The sequence below is a fragment of the Rhinichthys klamathensis genome, unplaced genomic scaffold, assembly GCF_029890125.1.
Source record: "Rhinichthys klamathensis goyatoka isolate OS25496 unplaced genomic scaffold, OSU_Roscu_1.1 h1tg000338l_1, whole genome shotgun sequence".
Classification (NCBI taxonomy): Eukaryota; Metazoa; Chordata; class Actinopteri; order Cypriniformes; family Leuciscidae; genus Rhinichthys; species Rhinichthys klamathensis.
In genome coordinates this window covers 840471-863286 of record NW_026606852.1, presented here as the reverse complement: position 1 = coordinate 863286, position 22816 = coordinate 840471, and the positions used below count along the sequence as shown (strand labels likewise).

Below are 22816 nucleotides of genomic sequence, written 5' to 3'. Positions count from 1 at the left end.
TAAGATGAGTATATCCAGAGGGACGAGCCTGAAAATCACCTCCGGTGCAGGACACCCACATACAAGGACACCCACACATATATTTTCAGATACCCACAAACACACACACAGGAGCCCAGGTGCTACAAACAAGTATGTAAATACACTCACCTAAAGGATTATTAGGGACACCATACGAATACTGTGTTTGACCCCCTTTCGCCTTCAGAACTTCCTTAATTCTACGTGGCATTGATTCAACAAGGTGCTGAAAGCATTCTTTAGAAATGTTGGCCCATATTGATAGGATAGCATTCTTGCAGTTGATGGAGATTTGTGGGATGCACATCCAGGGCACGAAGCTCCCGTTCCACCACATCCCAAAGATGCTCTATTGGGTTGAGATCTGGTGACTGTGGGGGCCATTTTAGTACAGTGAACTCATTGTCATGTTCAAGAAACCAATTTGAAATGATTCGAGCTTTGTGACATGGTGCATTATCCTGCTGGAAGTAGCCATCAGAGGACGGGTACATGGTGGCCATAAAGGGATGGACATGGTCAGAAACAATGCTCAGGTAGGCCGTGGCATTTAAACAATGCCCAATTGGCACTAAGGGGCCTAGAGTGTGCCAAGAAAACATCCCCCACACCATTACACCACCACCACCAGCCTGCACAGTGGTAACAAGGCAAGAAATTAGGGCTGTCGCGATAACCGCAATGTTGCAATACCGCGGTACTGACAGGCCAACCGCAGAGGAATGCAAGTAACCGCAGCAACCACGAACCGCGTTTTCTTTTTTCATAAGGCCACCCTTCCTAGTTCATACCATGTGTATTGAATGTTAAGTAAGTTAATAATGATAACAAGACTGTTTATCATGGTGATTTGTACAGAGGACTTCGTGGATTTGCCTAAACAGACAGTGAATGTGATCGACTGAGCGCGTGCGATTACCTGCGTCTGTCTTTGAAGTCATGTTCGTGAAAAGGTTGCCGTTTCCAAGGAAAGCGAAATATTTGTCATATCATCCTTTTAACGTGTAAGGGTATTTACCATGATTGGCGTCAGCGCTGGTCAGCAGCGCGAGGAAGTCGTGGGGGGAAAGCAGCGAGTCACGCATTGAATCAATGCCATTGGTTTATTTTGTGAAGCTTCAGCTTTGCCCAAAAGTGAAGCATTGCTGGCCAGCTGAGCCTTGCAAAGTGGAGCTCAAAGTTAAAAAATAACACCTTGTTTCATTACATATATCATTTAAGGAATCAGCTTTTTGAACGTTTTCGTTGATGAACGGTTTAATGACTCACTCAAAACAGACAGTCCGTTGGCGTAACAATGTGCGCGCTGAGTGACAGCCTTTCAATGCGCAGAAACGCTGTTTAGTTTCGGTCACATTGTATTTGTGTATGCTGACCACATCATAACACGTATTTATATAGCAACAAATAAATATAAATAAATAAATGGCGGTAATACCGCATACCGCGCTATTGAGTTACTCAAAATTACCGCAAGGGAAATTCCTTCACCGCGACAGCCCTACAAGAAATCGAGACTCATCAGACCAGGCAACATTTTTCCAGTCTTCAACTGTCCAATTTTAATGAGCTCTTGCAAATTGTAGCCTCTTTTTCCTATTTGTAGTGGAGATGAGTGGTACCCAGTGGGGTCTTCTGCTGTTGTAGCCCATCCGCCTCAAGGTTGTGTGTGTTGTGGCTTCACAAATGCTTTGCTGCATACCTCGGTTGTAACGAGTGGTTATTTCAGTCAAAGTTGCTCTTCTATCAGCTTGAATCAGTCGGCCCATTCTCCTCTGACCTCTAGCATCAACAAGGCATTTTCGCCCACAGGACTCCCGCATACTGGATGTTTTTCCCTTTTCAGACCATTCTTTGTAAAACCTAGAAATGGTTGTGCGTGAAAATCCCAGTAACTGAGCAGATTGTGAAATACTCAGACCAGCCCGTCTGGCACCAACAACCATGCCACACTCAAAATTGCTTAAATCACCTTTCTTTCCCATTCTGACATTCAGTTTGGAGTTCAGGAGATTGTCTTGACCAGGACCACACCCCTAAATGCATTGAAGCAACTGCCATGTGATTGGTTGATTAGATAATTGCATTATTGAGAAATTGAACAGGTGTTCCTAATAATCCTTTAGGTGAGTGTATATTTCACTTATTTGCAAACGTCTCGAATCCAACTTGAGGACATTGTTGAGAAAAAAAGGGCCATAGAATGGCACAGTAAAGTCTACAGTACACTATGCAAAAAGTTGTCAGTAAGAGGTATGGGAAGCACTGGGAATTAATTATTTAAAAATAGGTGAGATAAAGCCAAAAAACATAAACCACAGGCACCAGAGTTACAGCAGATGGGAAAAAAAAACAAGTATAAAGTTTCTAGTAGAGCTGCAACAACTACTCGATAAAAATCTATTATTATCGATAATAAAAATAATTTGATTAATGAAACTAATTTGATTAATGATTAGTCACATGATCTGCATGTGGTACCCGGGAAACCATCAGCCAGTCACGCCACTTTACATTACTAAATAACCCATTTCTCTGGACAAAACGCATATGGAAAAGAGTGAGCTGAAACGGTAAAGGTACATGATCCAAGTTGTCTGAATCATGCTCACTGCTGAGCCAATGGGGGGAGACGTCCAGCTCCCCTTCACTGGACGTAATGGGTCGATCTAGAGTCTAGACAGTCCAACCTTATCTATAAATCGCTAAATATAACTCCACCCATTAGGTCCACAGATGTGGATCTGGACTAGGTCAGGCTCCACCCATTCCGTCCAGAGAGGGGGAGATGGACATCATTTGGCTATGTAGTAAGCACCACTTAAAAAACAATGCCACTGAGCAATGAAGTCAACCTTGGCAACCTAATGACAAACACAAATGAGATTTTTGACAATAAAGATGACCATTGATAGGTTTTCATACATACAGCTATTGTACTGCTTCATATTGTTCACCCCTCTTATTTTTTCCCAAAATTTTCTTTGAGAATCATTCATAAATTGATAATAAAAAAAAAAGAGTAATCACTCATAATGCTACGAAACTTTAAAAAAATTCTTCAATCACGCAGTTGTAAAATTATTACGTAAAACTGCCTAATTGGACAACAAATTAATTCAATACATGAACTCACCACTGATGACCTTCTGCACACAGTGGACTGACGGATATTGCCTCTTCACCAACTTTTTTCCCTGAAATTAAAAATCAAACAAAATAAACAAGACGTGACACTCCAGCAGCATCCGATCTGTTATCACTCCTATAAGCCTAAATAAAACTAAATTAAAAGGTTATTTTTGCAGTCGATAATCACACACCTGCTCATTGATGGACTAATAAGACATACAGTACTTCATCTAAATGTTTAAATAGCAGTAATGATTGATCTGCTTCCAAACTCTTTGACATTAGCTATGTTTCCATCCACCTATTTTTATGAGCAGTTTGGGATATCGTATAAAAAAAATGCTGGATGGAAATGCCAAGATGCTCATGAATTCAAAAAATGCACGTAAAAAAGCATGAGCTAAATTAAGGCAGATACATTTTTTTATCCAATAAGAAGAAGTGCATAAACTACGATGGAAACACATTTACCAAATAAATCCCTCTATGTGCAACAAAAAACTCACACAGATGAGACTGGATAACTGGACTAACCAGCAGACCAATTTTTAATGGCACAGCATCTCAAATGTTGGTTTGATCATTCTGAAATACCTGAGCCATTGACAAATGATATCTCGATATTTTCTGGGATTTTATCGATAACGATAATTTGTCGATATTTTGCTGAATGTGTTTATTGTGTTGGTACCTTCCCTTGGCAGGTTTAGGACTGCTGTGGACAGCTGACTCCTAAAGTTTTTGATATTCTTCATATTCTGTGCAGTGGTGACATAAATGATCTTTTCCAATAAGTTTAAAGGGTTAGTTCACCCAAAAATGAAAATTACGTCAGTAATTACTCACCCTCATGTTGTTCCAACCCCGTAAGACTTTCGTTCATCTTCGAAACAAAAATTAAGATTTTTTTTATTAAATCTGAGAGCTGGATGGCTTCTTAAGGGATCGAAACTGGCCGGCCCAAAAGTTATGAAAGACATCGTTAAAATAGTCCGAGTGACTACAGTGGCCCAACCTTAAGTTTATCAAGCGATGAGAATACTTTTTGTGCGCAAAAAAACAAACAAAAATAACGACTTTATTCAACTAATCATTTCCTTCTCTGTGGGCCGTGATATTTCACGTAGTGAAACTACGCAAAGCTTCTAGGTTGTACGTCACGCATCACACACATGACCAGCGTCGGCCAATAGTGAGCCTACGTGTGACGTGCAACCTAGAAGCTTTGTGCAATATCACTACGTGAAATATCACGGCCGTACAGAGAAGGAAATGATTAGTTGAATAAAGTCGTTATTTTTTTTATTTTTTTTTGTGCACAAAAAGTATTCTCGTCGCTTGATAAACTTAAGGTTGAGCCACTGTAGTCACTCGGACTATTTTAACGATGCCTTTCATAACTTTTGGGCCGGTCAGTTTCGATCCCTTAAGAAGCCTATGTAGGAGTGATCCAGCTCTCAGATTTAATCAAAAATATCTTAATTTGTGTTCCGAAGATGAACGAAAGTCTTACAGGGTTGGAACAACATGAGGGCGAGTAATTACTGACAGAATTTTCATTTTTGGGTGAACTAACCCTTTAAATTGATTTTTAACTTTTACCTTTATAAAGCCATTTTTAAACCTATGCATCATATGTTGTGTCAAATTCTTAAATTTAATCAATAAATTCAATTATTATTCTGTATGCAATGTTATAATGTTACAAATTAAATGAAATCAGTATCAACAAAATTCATCTTTGCAATGCAGAGGAAACACAGAAGCTGCATCTGAAGTGAGATTTAGATGTATTTATACAGACTGTTTAATGCACCTCAGAGGGGACATGAGGGCATTTAACCTGCAGTTACAAATGCATAAATGTTTTGATGTTTTAAACATAATATTGATATTTGAAATGATTAAAAAAAATTTAAGTTTTCCAAATGAGTTTTCTAATGAGACTTCCTAATGAGACGCGTTCATTCAGGAACGAAGCATTTGACTGTCTAAATGAGTAAGTCATTGAATCATTCATTCAACTGATTCGTTCACGAAACATCGCCGTGTGTTACTCAAAAACGCAAAACAGACCTGTGCTTTTGTTTGAGCAAAAATAATAGAGCAAAAACAGGCAATACTGTGTCTAAACATAAGTCACTTAATATTAATTTCTTGTTTATTGAACTGTTGTATAAAATCAATACAACATCTAATGTAATCATGCTGATATTTGGAGAAAAAAAACGGCACTCTTCGTGTGATATTGATTAACTATATTAAATGATATAAATATAAAAGACATACAGAGGTGTTTTTGCCTTTTTGAATATTGGGGGCATTCTAAAATTTAAGTAGACTAAATCATGCAGTAGAAGCGTGGACTCTAATTGCACAAGCGCACTAGTCTAACCTACTTGTATGTGTGCACTCTCTAGGTGTGTCTTTGTAATGTGAGGGACATACTTAATACTATCAGATTGCACATCATTAAAAAAACAATCAAGATATTATCGTAGACTATGTGTATCGCACATCTCTATTACAGGCTATATGTCAGTGTCATTATAACAAAATAAATAGAAAAACAAACTTTATCACTTCACTATATGTAAAGAGCAAATCACAAGCATGCAATATTGTAGTTACGTTTAGTAAGTCATGAAATTAACAATAAATTATGTAACTGGTATGTCATGCTGGGAAGGATTTACATGCAGGTATGATGTTCATTCTATTCATCAGGATCAGTGTCTATATGTTAATTAACAGTTCATATTAGTATTGTGCATTTACCATCATGGTAAATGTAGTTTAGAAAATACCACTTTGTTTTCATTTATCACTGTTTTGTATTAGCAAATATTAGTTTGGGGCTGCTAATAATAGCCGTACCTTGTACTGTTATTCATCATTGTTAGAAATATTCTTACAATTTATGTTTATGTTAAGTAAAGCGGGACGGTACTTGTATGTATGTCAACCGTTTTTGAGAAATACATTTGCTTGGTTCAAATCTTTTTACACAAGTTAAATTTGCAACTTCGGATGGAAACATAGCTAATGAAGCTTTCATACAGAGAAGTGACTGGATTTAAAGACAGCAATTAAAGACACAATAGAAAAGAAGTATCAGAAACTGAACTAGTTGATCCTGTCCCTCCATACACACATGAACTGAGTTGATATTGTGTTACATTTAATAAGCAAGGAGAGAGGACAAAAAGGAACAGAAAGTGAAGGCAGAGATGGAGAGTCCACCCAAATTAAGAGTGTTTTCATGAATAAATCAAGATGGGCAATAAAGTAATTAGTTAATTATTTAACTATTTTAATCTACTTCAATCAAATAATTAATTAACTAATTTACTGAATGAGAAAAGCCACCAAATTATGATAAATTAATAACATTTAATGGTAATTGAAAGCAAGGACTCCAACATTATGTCATATGATTCAATTCTCAATTCAAATGTCTACAATGTATAAATACATATCAACCCGTAATCATGAAAGCGGTGATTACCGTTTTCAGCGTAGCTCTTCTTCTCTGCAAGGTCCATGGCAAAATCATGTGCATCTGCATAGGCTCTGGACAACCGCCAAAGGTACTGCCCCTTCTGATCAAACTGTAAGCACATACATGACGTGTGTGTAACTTAATAAACCAGAACACTACTATTACAAAGTTTGGTGTAAGTAAGAATTTTAATGTTTTTGAAAAAAAGTTCTCACCAATGCTCACCAAGACTGCATTTATTTGATTAAAAAAAAAAAACAGTAAAAATGTTAATATTGTGAAATATTATTTCAAATGTTAAAGAACTATGTCAAAATCGTCTTCAATATGCCACATTGACTGCAGCAGCTGGGGCCACTATGACCATGAACGATAACAGCCACATCCATGAGATTATTTACATTTAGATGAATTTCATGTTATAGGATGTTATAGGTCACTTTCAAATGAATGTTAAGTTCATTTTCATCATTTGCAGCAAAATATTTTTTTAAGATTTAATATATATACAGTATATATATATATATATATATATATATATATATATATTAAGTTTATTATTAAAGTAATTATATAAAAATATGTTGTCAGTGCACTACAAATAAACTGGTTCTATGCATTTATTTATCCTAACATAGAAACAGATCCTAAGTCTTAAGAGATTTCTTATTCTGTAATGCAGGCAAAACTACAAATGCGACTTGTGACTGCTTTTGTGACCCAGGGTCAGATATAAAAGGTTGCACACCAGAGCCTCCCCACGACCCCCTCATGTCAACTTGTGCCCGGGTCTGATGGCCGACGATTCCAAAGCGTGTTGTAAAGTTTCAGGAGTTTTTGAGTATGTTAAGGGCAACAAATATGCCCGAAAGGTAAAAAAAAAAAAAAATTACCTTAGGAAAACATGCAACATAACATGACCCATCACCCCTTAGGGCTTGGGCCCTAATAACTGTTTTCTATTTGAATTTATTTTAAAATGTAATTTATTTCTGTGATGGCGAAGCTTAATTTTCAAGTGTGACATGATCCTTCAGTAATCATTCTAATATGCTGATCTGGTGCTCAAGAAACATGTATTATTATTATTATTATCAATGTTGAAAACAGTTATGCTGCTTAATTTTTGGTGGAAACCGTGATATATGTTTTTTTTTCAAGATACTCAGATGAATAGAAAGTTTAAAAGAATAACATTTATTTGAAATGGAAATCTTTTGTAACGTTATAAATGTCTTTACTGTCACCTGTGATAAATTCAATGCACTTTTGCAGAATAAAAGCATTTTTTTCCCCCAAAAACATAAACCCTGAAACCCAACTTTCAAAAGGAAGTTTTCATACCTCTTCTTTCCTCTCCAGAAGAGCATTCAGGCCTTGTGCTTTCTCTGCCCCGGTACAGCTGTGCAGTCGGTCTGCTTTCTGCAACAGAGCCATGAGTTCATCCACTGGTTCCTGCAGTGGTTTTCGTTCATCGTCACTTTTCTCTTCCTCAGAGTCGGTCAGTGCGGTTATATATCTGTAGCACACGGTAAAGAGGAGAGTGATCATGCACCTGATGTTGTGATGACATTGGCTTCTTATGAGACTGAATAGCTGTTTTACAGGAATGTCAATTCTTGATAACAAGGATGTAACTTGGATGGTAACTGCGTTAAAAGTATTTTGGAGCTGAATTGAAACTGAAGTGACTTGCTTACATTCACAATACAGAGGCAAAGTGGGTTTCTAAAGGTTTCAAAAATGCTTTTAAGGCATCTTTAGGAAACAACATGCTTAAAAACAAGAAGTTAAAGATTTTGCTTTTTACTATGCTTTCAACCTCTGTTTTTATTTGTCCTTCTCAAGTGACAGAAAGTGAAGGAATTCCCTTTTGGAGGCCAAGCATAAATTTGGTAATAAACGTAAAAAAAGGGAGTTTTTGTTGGTCACTAATGCAGTCGGTAATGGATATGCATTCATAAAGTGTTTACATGCAAAATATCACACAGGGTTGTGTACATGTGAAGCAGGGTAATTAACTGTTTATTGGGATTGCTGGTTGCAGCGCCGACACCTAAAGGCTTTTGTGTAAAAGCACTGTGAGAGTTGTTTATTTTTCTTAAAACAAGGCATGCGATACCTGCCTAACTTTTACAGCTTTTGAAAAAACGTTGTTTTTCAATGACTGTAGGTGTGCAGTGTGCACTAACACTTTCAGCAGCTGACATGAGTGCGTAAAAACATTAATTACAGGTTAAGGTGCAAATGAAAGGCTTGACAAAAAGTGAAAACATAAAAGGCTTCCATTAAGAGCTGGCACCTACTGCATTTGCGTCATATGCTGTTCGTGAGAACATTTGAGACTGCGAGCGATAGTTTTGCAGGGATGTGTTGGAGCTGGAACCTCCGAGGGCACTTCAAAGTTACATACACGAAGGTCGCTCATGACATTCAAAGGAGATCACCTACAGCCCCAGGAATCAAAGATACACTTGATAGAGCTGTCTTCTAATCTAGTTCAGTGTTAACACTGCTAGGATGTTTTTGATTTCAGGGGCTAAAGTTACATGTTAACTGCCAGAGATCTGAGTCGTTTTAGCCATTCTTATCTGTCTGTCTGAGTGATGTGATGTCTTTCTCAGACCCTCATTATAGCTAAACGTACACTGGCAACTCTACCTCTGCAATGTCTTTCTTCTCTTCTTCTGCAGTGCAGACATAATTGTGAGTCGCATCCCAAAACTAACTCAAGTTGAGCAGCACAAACAATTAAACACCAAAATGCATCAAAACTTATTCAGACAAATAACGCTGACTGCTTTATTTCCAAGATGATGCATGGTAAACTTAGAATTTTATTACAATATAGTACAATATAATAACAGAGGCTTGCATTACGGTAATATGTATTGTATAGGCTATTCTAATTTATTTCTGCAGCTAAACACAGATATATGTTCATGTTTAATATTTCCTCCATAATTAGGTACATAAGGAAATATATTTGTGTAGGTCGCTTACCTGTGTCGGAAGTGTGCAGTAGACAGACCTACACTAACGATTTCAATATACGAGTTATCCTCTCCAAAAAGACCATAAACATTACAGATAACATCTGAAGTAACAATTCATTTACAATCCTGTGAGACTGAGATGTTGTAAATCGAGTGATTTTAGCTGAATGTTTTGGCTGTAAGTCAATGTCTGTCAGTAGGGAATAATAAGATGGCCGCTCGAACACTTCCGGTAGCTTCACTGCCTAACGGAAGTTTAGAACGCAATGAGCAATCCAGTCATTATACAGATCAGTGGTCTATGTGGTGTTTTTAATTGCAAATTTGTCAAAAGTATTTTCTCTTAAAAACTGCAGTGTACCAAAGACAGTCTCAAAAACAGTGATTTTAAACCGCCCCTGTTTCCTACCATGACAAACATGTAACCAATCCTGTCAATGTGTGGGGCGGGGCTTTTCTCCACTGACTTTCTATGATGTTTAAAACGTTTCTAAAGATACTGATTTTTATAAGGCAGCGGTCTGACTTGGAGACGGCGAATGAGAACATGGTTTGTGTAACAGTAGCAACACATTATTAGCTGTTTGATAATGTAGTCTGGCCAAAGGCTAATCATATTAATTACCGCTATGTGTCCGACGCTGTAGAAAGCGATACATAAAACGAATCACCATTCTGATACATCGACTTGTGGACGACCCTGTATAATTCTGGTGAGTCTTCCTCTTCTTCTCAATCAGTTTCTATTTCAAACATTTATGACTGAATTAAACCAATATTTCCACTCGCCATTGTGTAGCAGCGTTTACTAAAGTAGACCAGGATCAGTTAGTCCGAGCGGTGTGAGTGAGTGGAGGCAGGGACTAATTCGCATATTAATGGTTCCACGTATACTAAATGAAGGTGTAAAGATACAGTCAAGCTACTTTAAGGCATGCATAAATTATTTTCACAGGAATAAAACGTTTCAAAGATGAGTTTTAAGGGATAATGCTCTGATTTAAGACCTTTTTAAGGCCCTAATATGTGGAAGAGAGAATTAAAGGGATACTCCACTTTTTTGGAAATAGGCTCATTTTACAACTACCCAGAGTTAAACTGTTGAGTTTTACCGGTTTTGAATCCATTCAGCCGATCTCCGGGTTCTGGCGGTACCACTTTTAGCATACATCATTGAAGTGGACAAGACCATTAGAATTTCAAAAAAAAAAAAATGGCCAAAGAGTTTCAATATTTTTCCTATTTAAAACTTGACTCTTCTGTAGTTACATCGTGCACTAAACCCGACGGAAAATGTAAAGTTGCGATTTTCTAGGCAGATATGGGTAGGAACTATACTCTCATTCCTGCGTAATAATCAAGAAACTTTACTGCCGTACCATGAGAGCAGCAGGCGTAATCTCTATACTGTCTATGGGCGTAATGATATGACGCAGCGCCTGAAAATAGTTTCGTTGTGTTGACGGAAGGTAGCCTATTTTCAGGCGCTGCGTCATATCATTACGCCTGCTGCTCTCATGGTACGGCAGTAAAGTTTCTTGATTATTACGCAGGAATGAGAGTATAGTTCCTAGCCATATCAGCCTAGAAAATCGCAACTTTACATTTTCCGTCGGTCTTAGTGCACGATGTAACTACAGAAGAGTCGAGTTTTAAATAGGAAAAATATCGAAACTATTTGGTCTTTTTTTTTTTAGAAATGCCAATGGTCTTGTCCACTTCAATGGTGTATGCTAACTTGCTAAGCTATGCTAAAAGTGGTACCGCCAGAACCGGAGATCGGCTGAATGGATTCAAAAACGGTAAAACTCAACAGTTTAACTCTGGGGGAGTTGTAAAATGAGCCTATTTCCAAAAAAAGTGGAGTATCCCTTTAAGACCTGCAAAAACATTGCGAATATTGGCAAAACGTCTGAAAAATGTTGTTAATTTTTTTTTTTTTTTTTGCTATATTGCACAGCCAGAATCTGAATGAAGTTGTCTATCCTTTGGATTGAAGGATCCAGCCACACTCAGGAAAAACAGAATCTTCAACAAGGATTATTCCGATGCCAATCTTTTATCTCCCTCTTTGTGTGGCCACCATGAGCAGAACGGTGGGTTCAAGAGCACAATGTTTGTTCGAGAGCACGTCTCACAAAGATCAACAACTGTCAAGGATCTGGCTGTAGAATCAGATCTGACACATCATCTGGACAAACATTAACCAACATCCTGAGCGTTTGCCTTTGCATTACTTCTCTGCTTCTTAGGGAAATAACGAATGTTTTGCAACCCAAATTATTCAGCCGAATATAACTAAAAAAAGGCACTTTCGGACGAATAATTTCGATTGCCAAACATTCGGTGCGATCCCGAATTCACTTCTCTTTGCACCTGAATGGTCAAATACTGACACAGTTGTCAAAATGCCCATCAGTATCTCACGTAAATACAGTCGGTTATGGCTTAACCGCTCTGTGAAAACCGGATATACGTGTCAGTATTACTAGTAGATCCAAGCATTCGGCCTTAAAGACCCACTCCGATGAAAATAATGTTTTTCTAGGTGTTAACATGTTCTTGTGGCATTTTTCTGATGTTAGAGGACATATCTTGAGAAAAATAAGCTCAAAGTTGTATTTCTGAGTATTTCTACATTCAAATGGCAGTGAATCAGTAGCAGACGCTAAAATAGACTGGAGTTGTGACGTAGTAACTCCACTGGGCGTCTTCACACGCGACGTCTTGGAGTGAAATAATGATCGGTGATCGGTGATAACTTTGATTAACTTCGGATAATAATAATTAACGTGTATATAATACTGTTGCCCCACCGGTATTGGGGGTGTAAGCTAGCGGGAGAGACAGAGCTCTCAGCAACGGGCAGGTGGGAGGGTCGTCTCCGTGCCAATGGCTCCGCCCACAACGCAGAGGCGAATTGCTAATGAGCTACTGCCGCTCTGCTGAAGCGAAGTCCCAGAAAACGGCACAGGTTTTGTGATTTTGGCTAAAAATGGCATAATCATAATTTAAAGACCACTGGGAATGTTTAAAAATAGCTCAAAATATGATCGGAGTGGGACTTTAAAGTGACAGCAGCCTTTACTTTCTGCCAGTGTCATTAATGTTAATCAAGCAACAAAAGATGTTAAATAAATGTATACATGTTAAATTAACCTACTGTACCTGAAAAACATGGTTTATTTAATTTGTATTGGTATTTGTCAGTTGTTTGTAATTTGTTTCTTTCTTTTATAGGCCTAACAAAAAATTAAATAACAAAATGATATACTGTAGCCTAGGCCTATATTGCTAGTACAATCTTTTCAATGCACTTTTTGGTTGTAGGCAAACAAAGTACGTTACATTCTTTCAGCAGTCCGTTATAGGCCTAATATAGGCTCAAAGATGGCCAAATAAAAACATTTTTAGTTTAACAATTTATTTATTTTAAGTTAAGTTATATTGTGCTTTGTTGGTATAATGTCTGCTGGACAGTGTTAAATAAATATTTTTAAATGTTCAATGTTTCAACATTCAACATTTTTGACTAAATAAATGGGGGGGGGGGGGGGAAGCAAAAAAAACGTGTTCAGTATTCGGTTTTCGACCAAGAGTTTCATAATATAATCGGTTTCGGGTTCGGCCAAGAATTTTCATTTCGGTGTATCCCTATTGCTTCTGATTTGCTTATCTTTGCAAAGCAATGAAAACCACATCATATCATCACATCTTTGATGAACAAACACAAAAACACAAATTGAAATCGATATTTGCCAATGCTTTTGCATTTTACACACCCAAAACAAGTGCTTTGTTCACTATTCAGGCTAAACTATTTACTCTAAGCATATATAGAGTATGAATAGTAGTAAATGGGGTTGATTTTGATCACATTTTGATTTGCATATTAAGAATGAGTAATAAGTTATCTTCTCCTAGCCCTGATTAATATGAAATCAAAATAACCCTCCCAAATGATGACTCGCAAAAATATATGAATGACTTTCTAGTGTCCAACCTGCAGTTGAAGTGAATCCCAACATTTCCATCAGTCAAAGCTTTCAATGCAATTGTGAAAAGGGTGTATGGACCTTTCTGTATGTTTTCATTCATTGATCCTCCCATTCATCACCTAAAGTCTTCCGTTCTGTCTGCTGAGCATGTTCTTTTAGTGGAGGTGTTAATGAACGTTGCTGATCATGAGATAAATCAGCACATTCCAGCACTGAAGCTCATGGTTTCATTCCAGCGTGATCCACAATACTGTAGATCTATTTCAATGGGAGTTAGTGCCTACTCAAAGCATTTGAATGATAAAATAGGCTAATCAACAGCATTAAAATGAAATGACAAATATTGTGAAAAATAAGCTTGAAGTATGTAAGCAAATATTTTTTTCCAGCAGCAGCGCACAATGCAATATTTGCGACAAGATAATTGCTGCCAAGACCGGCAACACGATAAATCTGATGAAGCTTTTGTTGTGATGCAGATGTAAATTTATTTCTATTAACAAACGTAATTTTTTAGGGTACAATTTAAAGAACACTACTCTTATGACAATTACAGTTGGTCTTCTATTGTATCATTTAGATCATGACAAAAACAGTCAAAGACCACGCATAGCACCTCACTATCACGGTAAAAAGTAACAGTATGGTTTTTATGATATCTATGATGGCTTTAGATAGAGTAAAAGAGTGAAGGTTTGTACTGTAGTTATGTTTAACTGATTAAAACTCAAGCCTTTAAAATGAAAGACAAAGGAAAACACTTTCAAAAGAAGAGCAGTTCAGGGGGAACGCGGTTACCATCCCAACACTCACTGGCTGTGCACACATCCAGATGACTTCATCAGCTCCCACGGGAGTTTGAACCCACAAACAGTTCTTTATTCCTCTAACGTTTGAGGTCAGTAAAACTTTTTTTGGGAAAGAAATTATTTCTTTTATACAGAAAGGACACATTAAAATGGTCAAAACAGTGACAGTAAAGATATTTATAATGTTAGAAAACATTTCTATTTCAAATAAATGGTGTTCTTTTTGACTTTCTATTTATCACAGTTTGCACAAAAATATTAAGCAGCACAACTGCTTTGAACATTGATAATAATAAGAAATATTTCTTGACCACCAAATCAGCATATTAGAATGATTTCTGAAGGATCATGTGACACTGAAGACTGGAGTAATGATGCTGAAAATTTAGCTTTCCCATCACAAGCATAAAATCCATTCTAAAACATATTCAAATAGAAAACAGTTATTTTAAATTGTAATATTATTTCACAATTACTGTATTTTGATCAAATAAATGCAGCCTTGGTGGGCATAAGAGACTTCTTTTGAGCATCAAAAAATCGTAACGACCCCAAACCAAGTCGGCAAGTGAGACGCCACATTAAGTCACAAATAAATTATTATTTAAGTCCAAATACAAGGAAGTTATAGGTCTGAGCATCTGATGATTAAACTTCCAAACACAACGATGTGCATCTTCAAAAACATTTCCTTTCTAGAAATACTATACAGTCACAGATAAACGTCACAGTCCATTTAGCAGAACAGTTCATTAAAGTGCATTCATTCATTTCCATCCTATAAGAGCTGGAGTGATCTGACCTGTCTGCCTCTATGTAAACAATAACTTTTTCTAAACCTACAGCAATCAAACATAATAAATGGTATCGTTTTAAACATTCAAGTATTAAGATCCTTCAACAACTAAGGCGAGCTGTGACGTGATTTCATTCTAGCAATGTAGGAACGTTGACAGAATTGCAAGTTCCTACATGAGACAGCCGTGATAACTCATCAGCAGCCACTCTTTTAGACTGGTCGGCCGGTGCTTTAAAGAGAGACAGAAAGGAGGAAACTGTTTTGACAGATGAGCGGTCCTTTGAAGCCCAAGCGGCCCAAGGACCAAACTACACACACACGCTCTTGAATCAATTTTCTGCACTGCATTGTGGTGTTAAAACACATCCTTAGCTGCTCAAAACCATGATAACCGAGCATTGAGCACCGAGTTTTTTTCCACCGAGTATGTGGAGGCGAAATTGCACAAACCAAGCGGCTTAAAATAACAAATCCTTTTTTGGATATTTGAAGAACATAACGTGTTAAAAATAACAAGAACTAAAGTTTAATGCTATGGAAAACAAAACAGATTATTTCTGAATGGCTTCAGGAGCAGAATTTAGTGAGACTGGAACAGACTTGTAAAGTACTTAATGCTGAATTTAGTGAACAATCGTTCACTAAATGACTGGAGGCAGCGGAGTTCACCTCGTCTGTACAGACGACACATGATTTGGAACGCTCTCGTCTCTCTCCCTGAATCATGCCCCAGCTATGTGCACACCACTAATCCTCCTAAAACTCAAAATTATGTAACATTTGTCCAGTGCAGAGATGTCAAAAACCAATCAAAATCCAAAATGTTTTTAATTAAGAACGAACAATGCTCTACTAAAATCAGCATAATGGCATACAGGTTAAAAACAACCTGATTTTGTTATTTTCTAGGAATGCATTAGTTACCGGTATGTTTTTTGTTTTAAATGAGCAGTAAGCGATTTCTGAGAAACGTTGTTAAATGTGGATCGGACCGAGCATCACAACACGCTTGTAGGTTGTGGGCAAGCTTGAGTTGTTTCTGCTCCATACGCGAGTAACATTGGTTTTCACAGAACCAAGATATGGTGTTGTTGTAATGTTTTCTCTAATAACAGGACAGTTTTGAGTGTCATTGTTTTTCTGAAGCTTGTGTGCTTCTGGCGACTAACAACAAACTCTTGCTTGTTTATGTACTGTATGTTCGATCGTCATTTTCGCGAAGCACTATTTTGCTTTCGCTTCAGCTATGATAAAGAGACATCCACTCTTGAATTGCTTGTTTGTGCATTTTGGGGGCGGAGCAATGAAGGGAGGGGTGTGTTTGGGTTGATTTCGAATATCAACAGTGTTTCTAAGAAATTACTTACTGCCCCTTTAATTACTGGTTTATTAGCTATTAGTTAAAAAACAGAATTAGTCAAAATAATATTTAATCGAAAACAGTTATTTCTAGGCATAATCATTCCATTCATACTCTCATTATTTTGACCATATTTGTAGGCTTTAACATTTACTCTAATATCTAAAATGTCTATTCTCAACAACTATACTTTCTACACAATAATTTGCAGGCCTTGAGTAAATCATACGAGTAATTTGCTCTGAAAAAAAAAAAAATGCAATTCCCAACCTTAAATGTTAGCTGCTCTGGAACTTAGCCACTGAAGTCAACTATTTTCAAAACACTGTTCAACAAAAATACCATCATACCAGTAAGATGGTTGGACAGTACCAAAGTGGTGCTCTGTCAAGACAAACTGACACACTGCTTATGAATTTGAATGTTTTGAACACTTAATACGCTCTCCGCTTCCTGCTTCCACATTTGTGAAGCCCTGTTAATGCGTAAAATGATTGATAGACAGAAGGTGCATCGGTTAACCAAAGAATCTGACTGCGAGCGAGTCTAGGGCTGTCATAGAAACAAATGTGATATCATTAAATATAATTAAAGGCATAGGTTACTCAATGAAAATTCTGTCCTCATTTACTATCCCTCATGTCGTTCCAAACCCATAAGACTTTTGTTCGTCTTTGGAACGCAAATGAAGATATTTCAATGAATTTCTGTCCCCCCATTGAAAGTCTATTCACCCAAAACTTTGACGCTCCAAAAAATTAATAAAGAGTTGTAAAATAAATCCATATGAATCGAGTGGTTTAATCCAAGTCTTCTGAAGAGACACGATTGCTTTATGATGAACAGATGTTGGAGTGAATGTATTAATGCAAATGTACTCAATCCATATGGATTCATTTTGTAATCACTTTATGAATGTTTGGACCGAAAAATATCTTAATTTGTGTTTCGAAGAGCTACATCGACAACTTTGAGGGTGAGTAATCTCTCATATCATGCGAAATCCGACTAGCGAATCAGTTTCTAAAATTGTTGTCTCGTTTCTGAGAAAATGAATTTTATTAAAGTTTGGCCGCTAGTACACTTCGCTATAGAACGCGCTATGCGGAGGTAAAGACACTGGCTGAGATTCTACCGGAAATACATCAGCAGCATTCGTGCATAGAGCTTATTTCCTGCCATTATACCGGGGGGGGGTAGACGCACAATTGAAACACCTGGCAAGTTGGGATCTCCGTAAACTCACCCTCCTTCACTCTCTGCTTCTTCCGAGCTTTGTCCTTCAGTTCTATCTGGGACACCTGCTCTTTTTCTCCTGGCGGGAGTTCGATGAAGTGGACTTGCCTTGCGAGCACCAATTTCTTCCCTGCTTCGGCCCCTAAGCTGATCCCTGACGTTGTCCTGCAGGTGTGGAAGTGCCTCCTTCAGGGCTTTTACCTCCTCTTTGAGCTCAGACACACAATGGATCAGAGCACCCAGCCGATCCAGCACTTCAGCCTGGCCCGTCTGCAGACCCAGACGGCCTCCCGTGTGATCTGCATTGCTGCTGAGGTGTACGACTCTGTCCCCACCTGCTCCAACTTTCCGGAAGTAGGCGATCGCCAAGCTGATCCCAGCAGCCCCTGCTAGAACTCCCAAAGCCAGAGCCCTGCTGTCTGCTTGAGCCATCCTAAACTGCAGAGACAAGAAAGAAAGAAAAAGCCCAGTGATTAAACACTTCACATCCAATGCACAAGTATTCTGCTAATATTTATGCAAACAAACAAACACATGATCCTAAGGGACAGCTAATTACACAAGAAGATCATTTCATGGCTTGTTGAATAAATAATCAAAACTTTAGGTTAAAAATAATATGAATCACTGAGAGAAAGTTTGTATCATATTTCACCAAAATTTCACTTTTTTTGCAGTTCAATTAAATTGCTCTGCACTGCGTCTAATACATTTTTAATATTGTAAAGAGAGGAACAAACTGTATTTGTTTATTTATTTACACTGTATTTGTATAGTTTTTTTTTTGAGTGAATAAATATGTACAGGGTGAATAAAAAATAAATAACTACTAATATGGTAAGATTTTTTGGTTTTTAAAAGAAGTCTCTAGTCTCTTATGCCAACCAAGGCTGCATTTATTTGATTAAAATGAAGAAAAAAGAAAAAAACAGTAATATTGTGGAATATTAAATTTAACTTTTTTCTATTTAAATATATTTGTAAATGTAGTCTAGGCCTAATTTATTCCTCTGATGCAGAGCTGAATTTTTAGCATCATTACTTCAGTCTTCAGTGTCACGTGATCCTTTAGAAATCATTCTAATATGCTAATTTGATGCACAAAAAAAAACATTATTATCAATGTTGAAAACAGTTGTGATTTTTTTTCAGGGTTCTTTGATGAATAGAAAATTCATCATGTATTTGAAATAGAATATTTTGTAACATTGTTTATACATGTCTTTACTGTCACTTTTGATCAATTTAATGCATCCATGCTTAAAAGTATTAATTTATTTACAAAAAAAAAAAAATTCTTACTGACCCCAAACTTCTAAACAGTAGTGTATTGTGTTACAAAAGATTCCATTTCTGATAGCTACATGCTGGTATTTTATTATTATTATTTTTTACTTTCTGTTCATCAAAGAATCCTGAAAAAAAAATTGTACACAACTGTCCTCAACATTGACAACACATATCAAAATATGTTAAATACATCAAAATGAACAAGTTGAACTTGAAACCCTCATAAAGCTGTCAGTCAATAAAAAGTGTCTTATTTTAAGTCAGAACTCTTAATCAAGTTAGGTGTTTACCGTAATAACGTTTAGGTGTTTGGGCGTAACCACAGCATGTTTAGTAAACCTTTCCACATACTTTTTCCCAGGCAAGTGGCACATTATTTTCACATGAGAGCAAAAAAGAGCAGCTATAAAAGCAGCAGTAATAATGAAAGCACATAATTATTCTGGTACAGGCTCTAAATTCACCTTAAAGATAAGTTTCATAGTTCAGGGGAAAAAAGAGAGAGAGAAAGAAACATTTTAAATAGCAGCAGTGGTCATTAATCAGCTGCCAAGGTCTTTACGGGCAGTATGCGATCTGTCTATGTATATATATACACACACATGTAGCGGAGGAAAAAAAAATTCTACCATCCTCAGAACAAAGTAAGCCCCATCTGCAAAAGCATAATACAGCGATATTCTAATAAAAACAGCAGATTTTACCTGTTTAAATCCCCCTGAGCGCAGCGGTTCGTCTGCAAAAACAGTCCGTATCGCTCCAGTGCTCGATGGTTAAGGTTCCGCCCAGATACTGCAAGCATTTACAATATAACTTAAGTCGAACCTAAATGTTAAAACATCCCTTGCAATAACAACGAAAGATGCTACCATGCTATCATTTTACCATGGTATTTATTATTTACACGTTATTTATTTTTAAAATTACACTCTCAAAAAGCAATTTTGATGCAATATTACGTTTTTACATGGGAACTTGAAAAATGGTAGAAACATCTTGTTTGTTCTTATAGTTATCAGCAGCTACTGTATACATCTTTGTACTTTAAACTATATTGAACTATATATAAAGAGGCACCATCACCATCAATGTTAATGACCTGCCAAAAACAGTTGAAGCAAAGAATCAAAGTTCATTAAAATCACTCATTAACAGAATCACACTTGCACTGCCAACATACACTGATTTACAAATACAAAAACAGACTCCAAAACAGACCTGCAGAAAATGTACAACTAAGTTAGCTTACAACTAAGCTAAAAAAAACAAGCTGTTCTTGTCTTGCATTTAAATAACATGACATATGCGCACAAATAATCTCTTGAGCACAATCCTGTAATCATATTCCAAAAAATAAGACGGAGAAAACCCTGACTCACCGTCAAAGCAATGTTATAAGTTGACTAAAGTTTGGAAAACTTACTGTAATGGAGCAGGTCTGTGGCCTTCACTGCTGTGGAGTTCAGTGCTATGGTGTGTTTCTCTCTATGTATCTGATCAACCTTGAACTGTGGTTCAGAGTTTCAGCTGCTCTGATTAGCTTTTAGCATCTTCTCTCAGACATTTAGCCTACTTTAATGACACTGCACTCAGTTACACATTACACTGCATAGCCTATGTTAAAAATGCTTTTGAGAGATGTATCCTGTGCCCACCAAAGCTGCATTTAGTTGACTACAGTGAAAATAGAAATATTATTCCAGTTTAAATAACTGCAGAGAATATATTTTATTTGAATAAATTTTAAATCTGTATTTTCAGCATCATTACTCCAGTCTTCAGTCACATCCTTCAGAGATCATTTTATGCTGATTTAGTGCTCAAGAAACTGTGTGTGTGTGTGTGGGGGGGGGGGGGGGGTGTACAGAATATATATATATATTCAGTAAGGATGCATTCAATTGATCAAAAGTAAGAGAAAAAAAACCTGTTATACTCTCAAAAGTCAAAAGTTAGAAAAATATGTTCTTTGTTGCCTTTGATTATGGCTATGTAAAGCAACCTTTAGTTTTGGAGAAAGTTGTTATATAAATACGAATTATTGATAGACTTAAATGGGGAAAGATGCTTTTGGGTTCAGATGGTGTAGTTAAAGCATCTACCAGAAGGGGTCATGGGGTCAAGTTAACTAATCAAACTTTGACCCACTGGTCAGACCTTGCAATATTTTAATGTTTTCACACTCTTGAACTGTCCAGATTTGTTATGTATGTGCCCACTATAGTTCTTGCTGTATCCCATCCACTTCAATGATTCAAACTCCAGTGTGTTCAGAGGTGCTCTTCCTCATAGATTTGTTGTAATATTGTGAAATTTCAGCTGCTGTGAGACTGAAAAGTCCTGTCATTCTCCTCTGACCTTTATGCCCACAGAACTGTAACCAAATTCTGCACCCATTCTCTGTAAACTCTAGACACTGTCATGCATGAAAATCCCAGGAGATCAGCAGTTTCTGAGATACTCAGACCACCATTTCTTGTTCACACCACAACCTCAAAAGAACTCAGATCCCAGCTTTCTGTGAATTTTGCATGTACACACTTCCACATTCGACAACATCTGTCAAACGAGGACAAGTGCTTGCACCCACAATTTCATTGAGGTTGTCGTAGAAGGGACAGGAATCCATTCATCATTACACAATCATTACAAATACACAACATAATATACAAATTAAATAAACAGCAGTATTTAGCCACAGGTGTATATAACAGCACCATTCAAATAAGAAATTGAATAATGTAAATAATAAAACACTAGACTTCACTGTATAAATTATACGTTGATTCTTATTTAAGCTACTGAAGTTTTTCAGTGAAGAGCAGTGAGTGATTTTCTCTTTTGTTGATTTATTAAAGGGGTCATATAATGCCATTTTTGTACTAATATGATTCTTTAGGGTCTAAATTAAAAGTTTGTAATATACTTTAATTAAATATTCTCATTAGTATTGTAAGAAAACACTTATTTTACCTGGTAAAAAAACAGCTCTGTTTTCAGCACGCCGTTTCAGTGTATATGACTTTAACAACTTTAAGAGTTCAAGCAGCAGGGACGCATCCGATTTACTCCCAACTGTCTACTTTTACTTTAGATATAACCGACTGTGTTTAACCATGTAAACCTGATAGTTTAAGCACAATAAGATGCAAAAGATAACTTGGCACCAGAACAGCAAAAGATAGAATGCACTGTATACGATATTTCTTCAAAAGCAGTCCACATGTTGAAAAGAATCGCAAAGTGGACCAAGACCTCGTCGCTTTTACATAAGAAATCAAACCACGAACGGACCCACAAACGAACGGTCTGAGTACGGTCTGAGATCACTTGCTTTGTTCACAGCCAGCTGCTTTCCCTAAAGCAGAGCTACCATTTGGCTAAAGACGTGTATGACTGTTGTGGCAATGCTGGCTTGCTGAGGCCTAAATGATACGTACATCGGAGCTCAGGTCGCTGCTGCTTTACTGTATGTCTTCCTTCATTTCGGTTCTTAATTGCAGACGGAAGAGCAAAAGACTATATCACACTGGTGTTGACCTTGGTAATTTAATATCGCTGCCCTGCTCGGAGTGGAATTCCCGCTCTGCGGTACCTTTAACTTTTTAAACGCTGCATTACTTAATTTTACATCTTTTGAATGCCTTGCACTTAGTGTAACTGCTCCTCATGT

General features: G+C 37.1%; 1 protein-coding gene across 1 annotated transcript in view; it reads right to left on the bottom strand.

Moving 5' to 3' along the window:
• LOC130106368 (regulator of microtubule dynamics protein 2) overlaps positions 1-20612 on the bottom strand; it is a 43836-nt gene extending 23224 nt beyond the window's left edge. Inside the window, 6 exon segments of the mRNA XM_056272453.1 lie at positions 3158-3218; positions 6662-6764; positions 8000-8174; positions 17864-18291; positions 19848-19935; positions 20523-20612. Coding sequence (XP_056128428.1) covers positions 3158-3218; positions 6662-6764; positions 8000-8174; positions 17864-18285 — 761 coding nt within the window. The 5' untranslated portion in view covers positions 18286-18291; positions 19848-19935; positions 20523-20612.
• Between the last annotated feature and the right edge of the window lie 2204 nt (positions 20613-22816).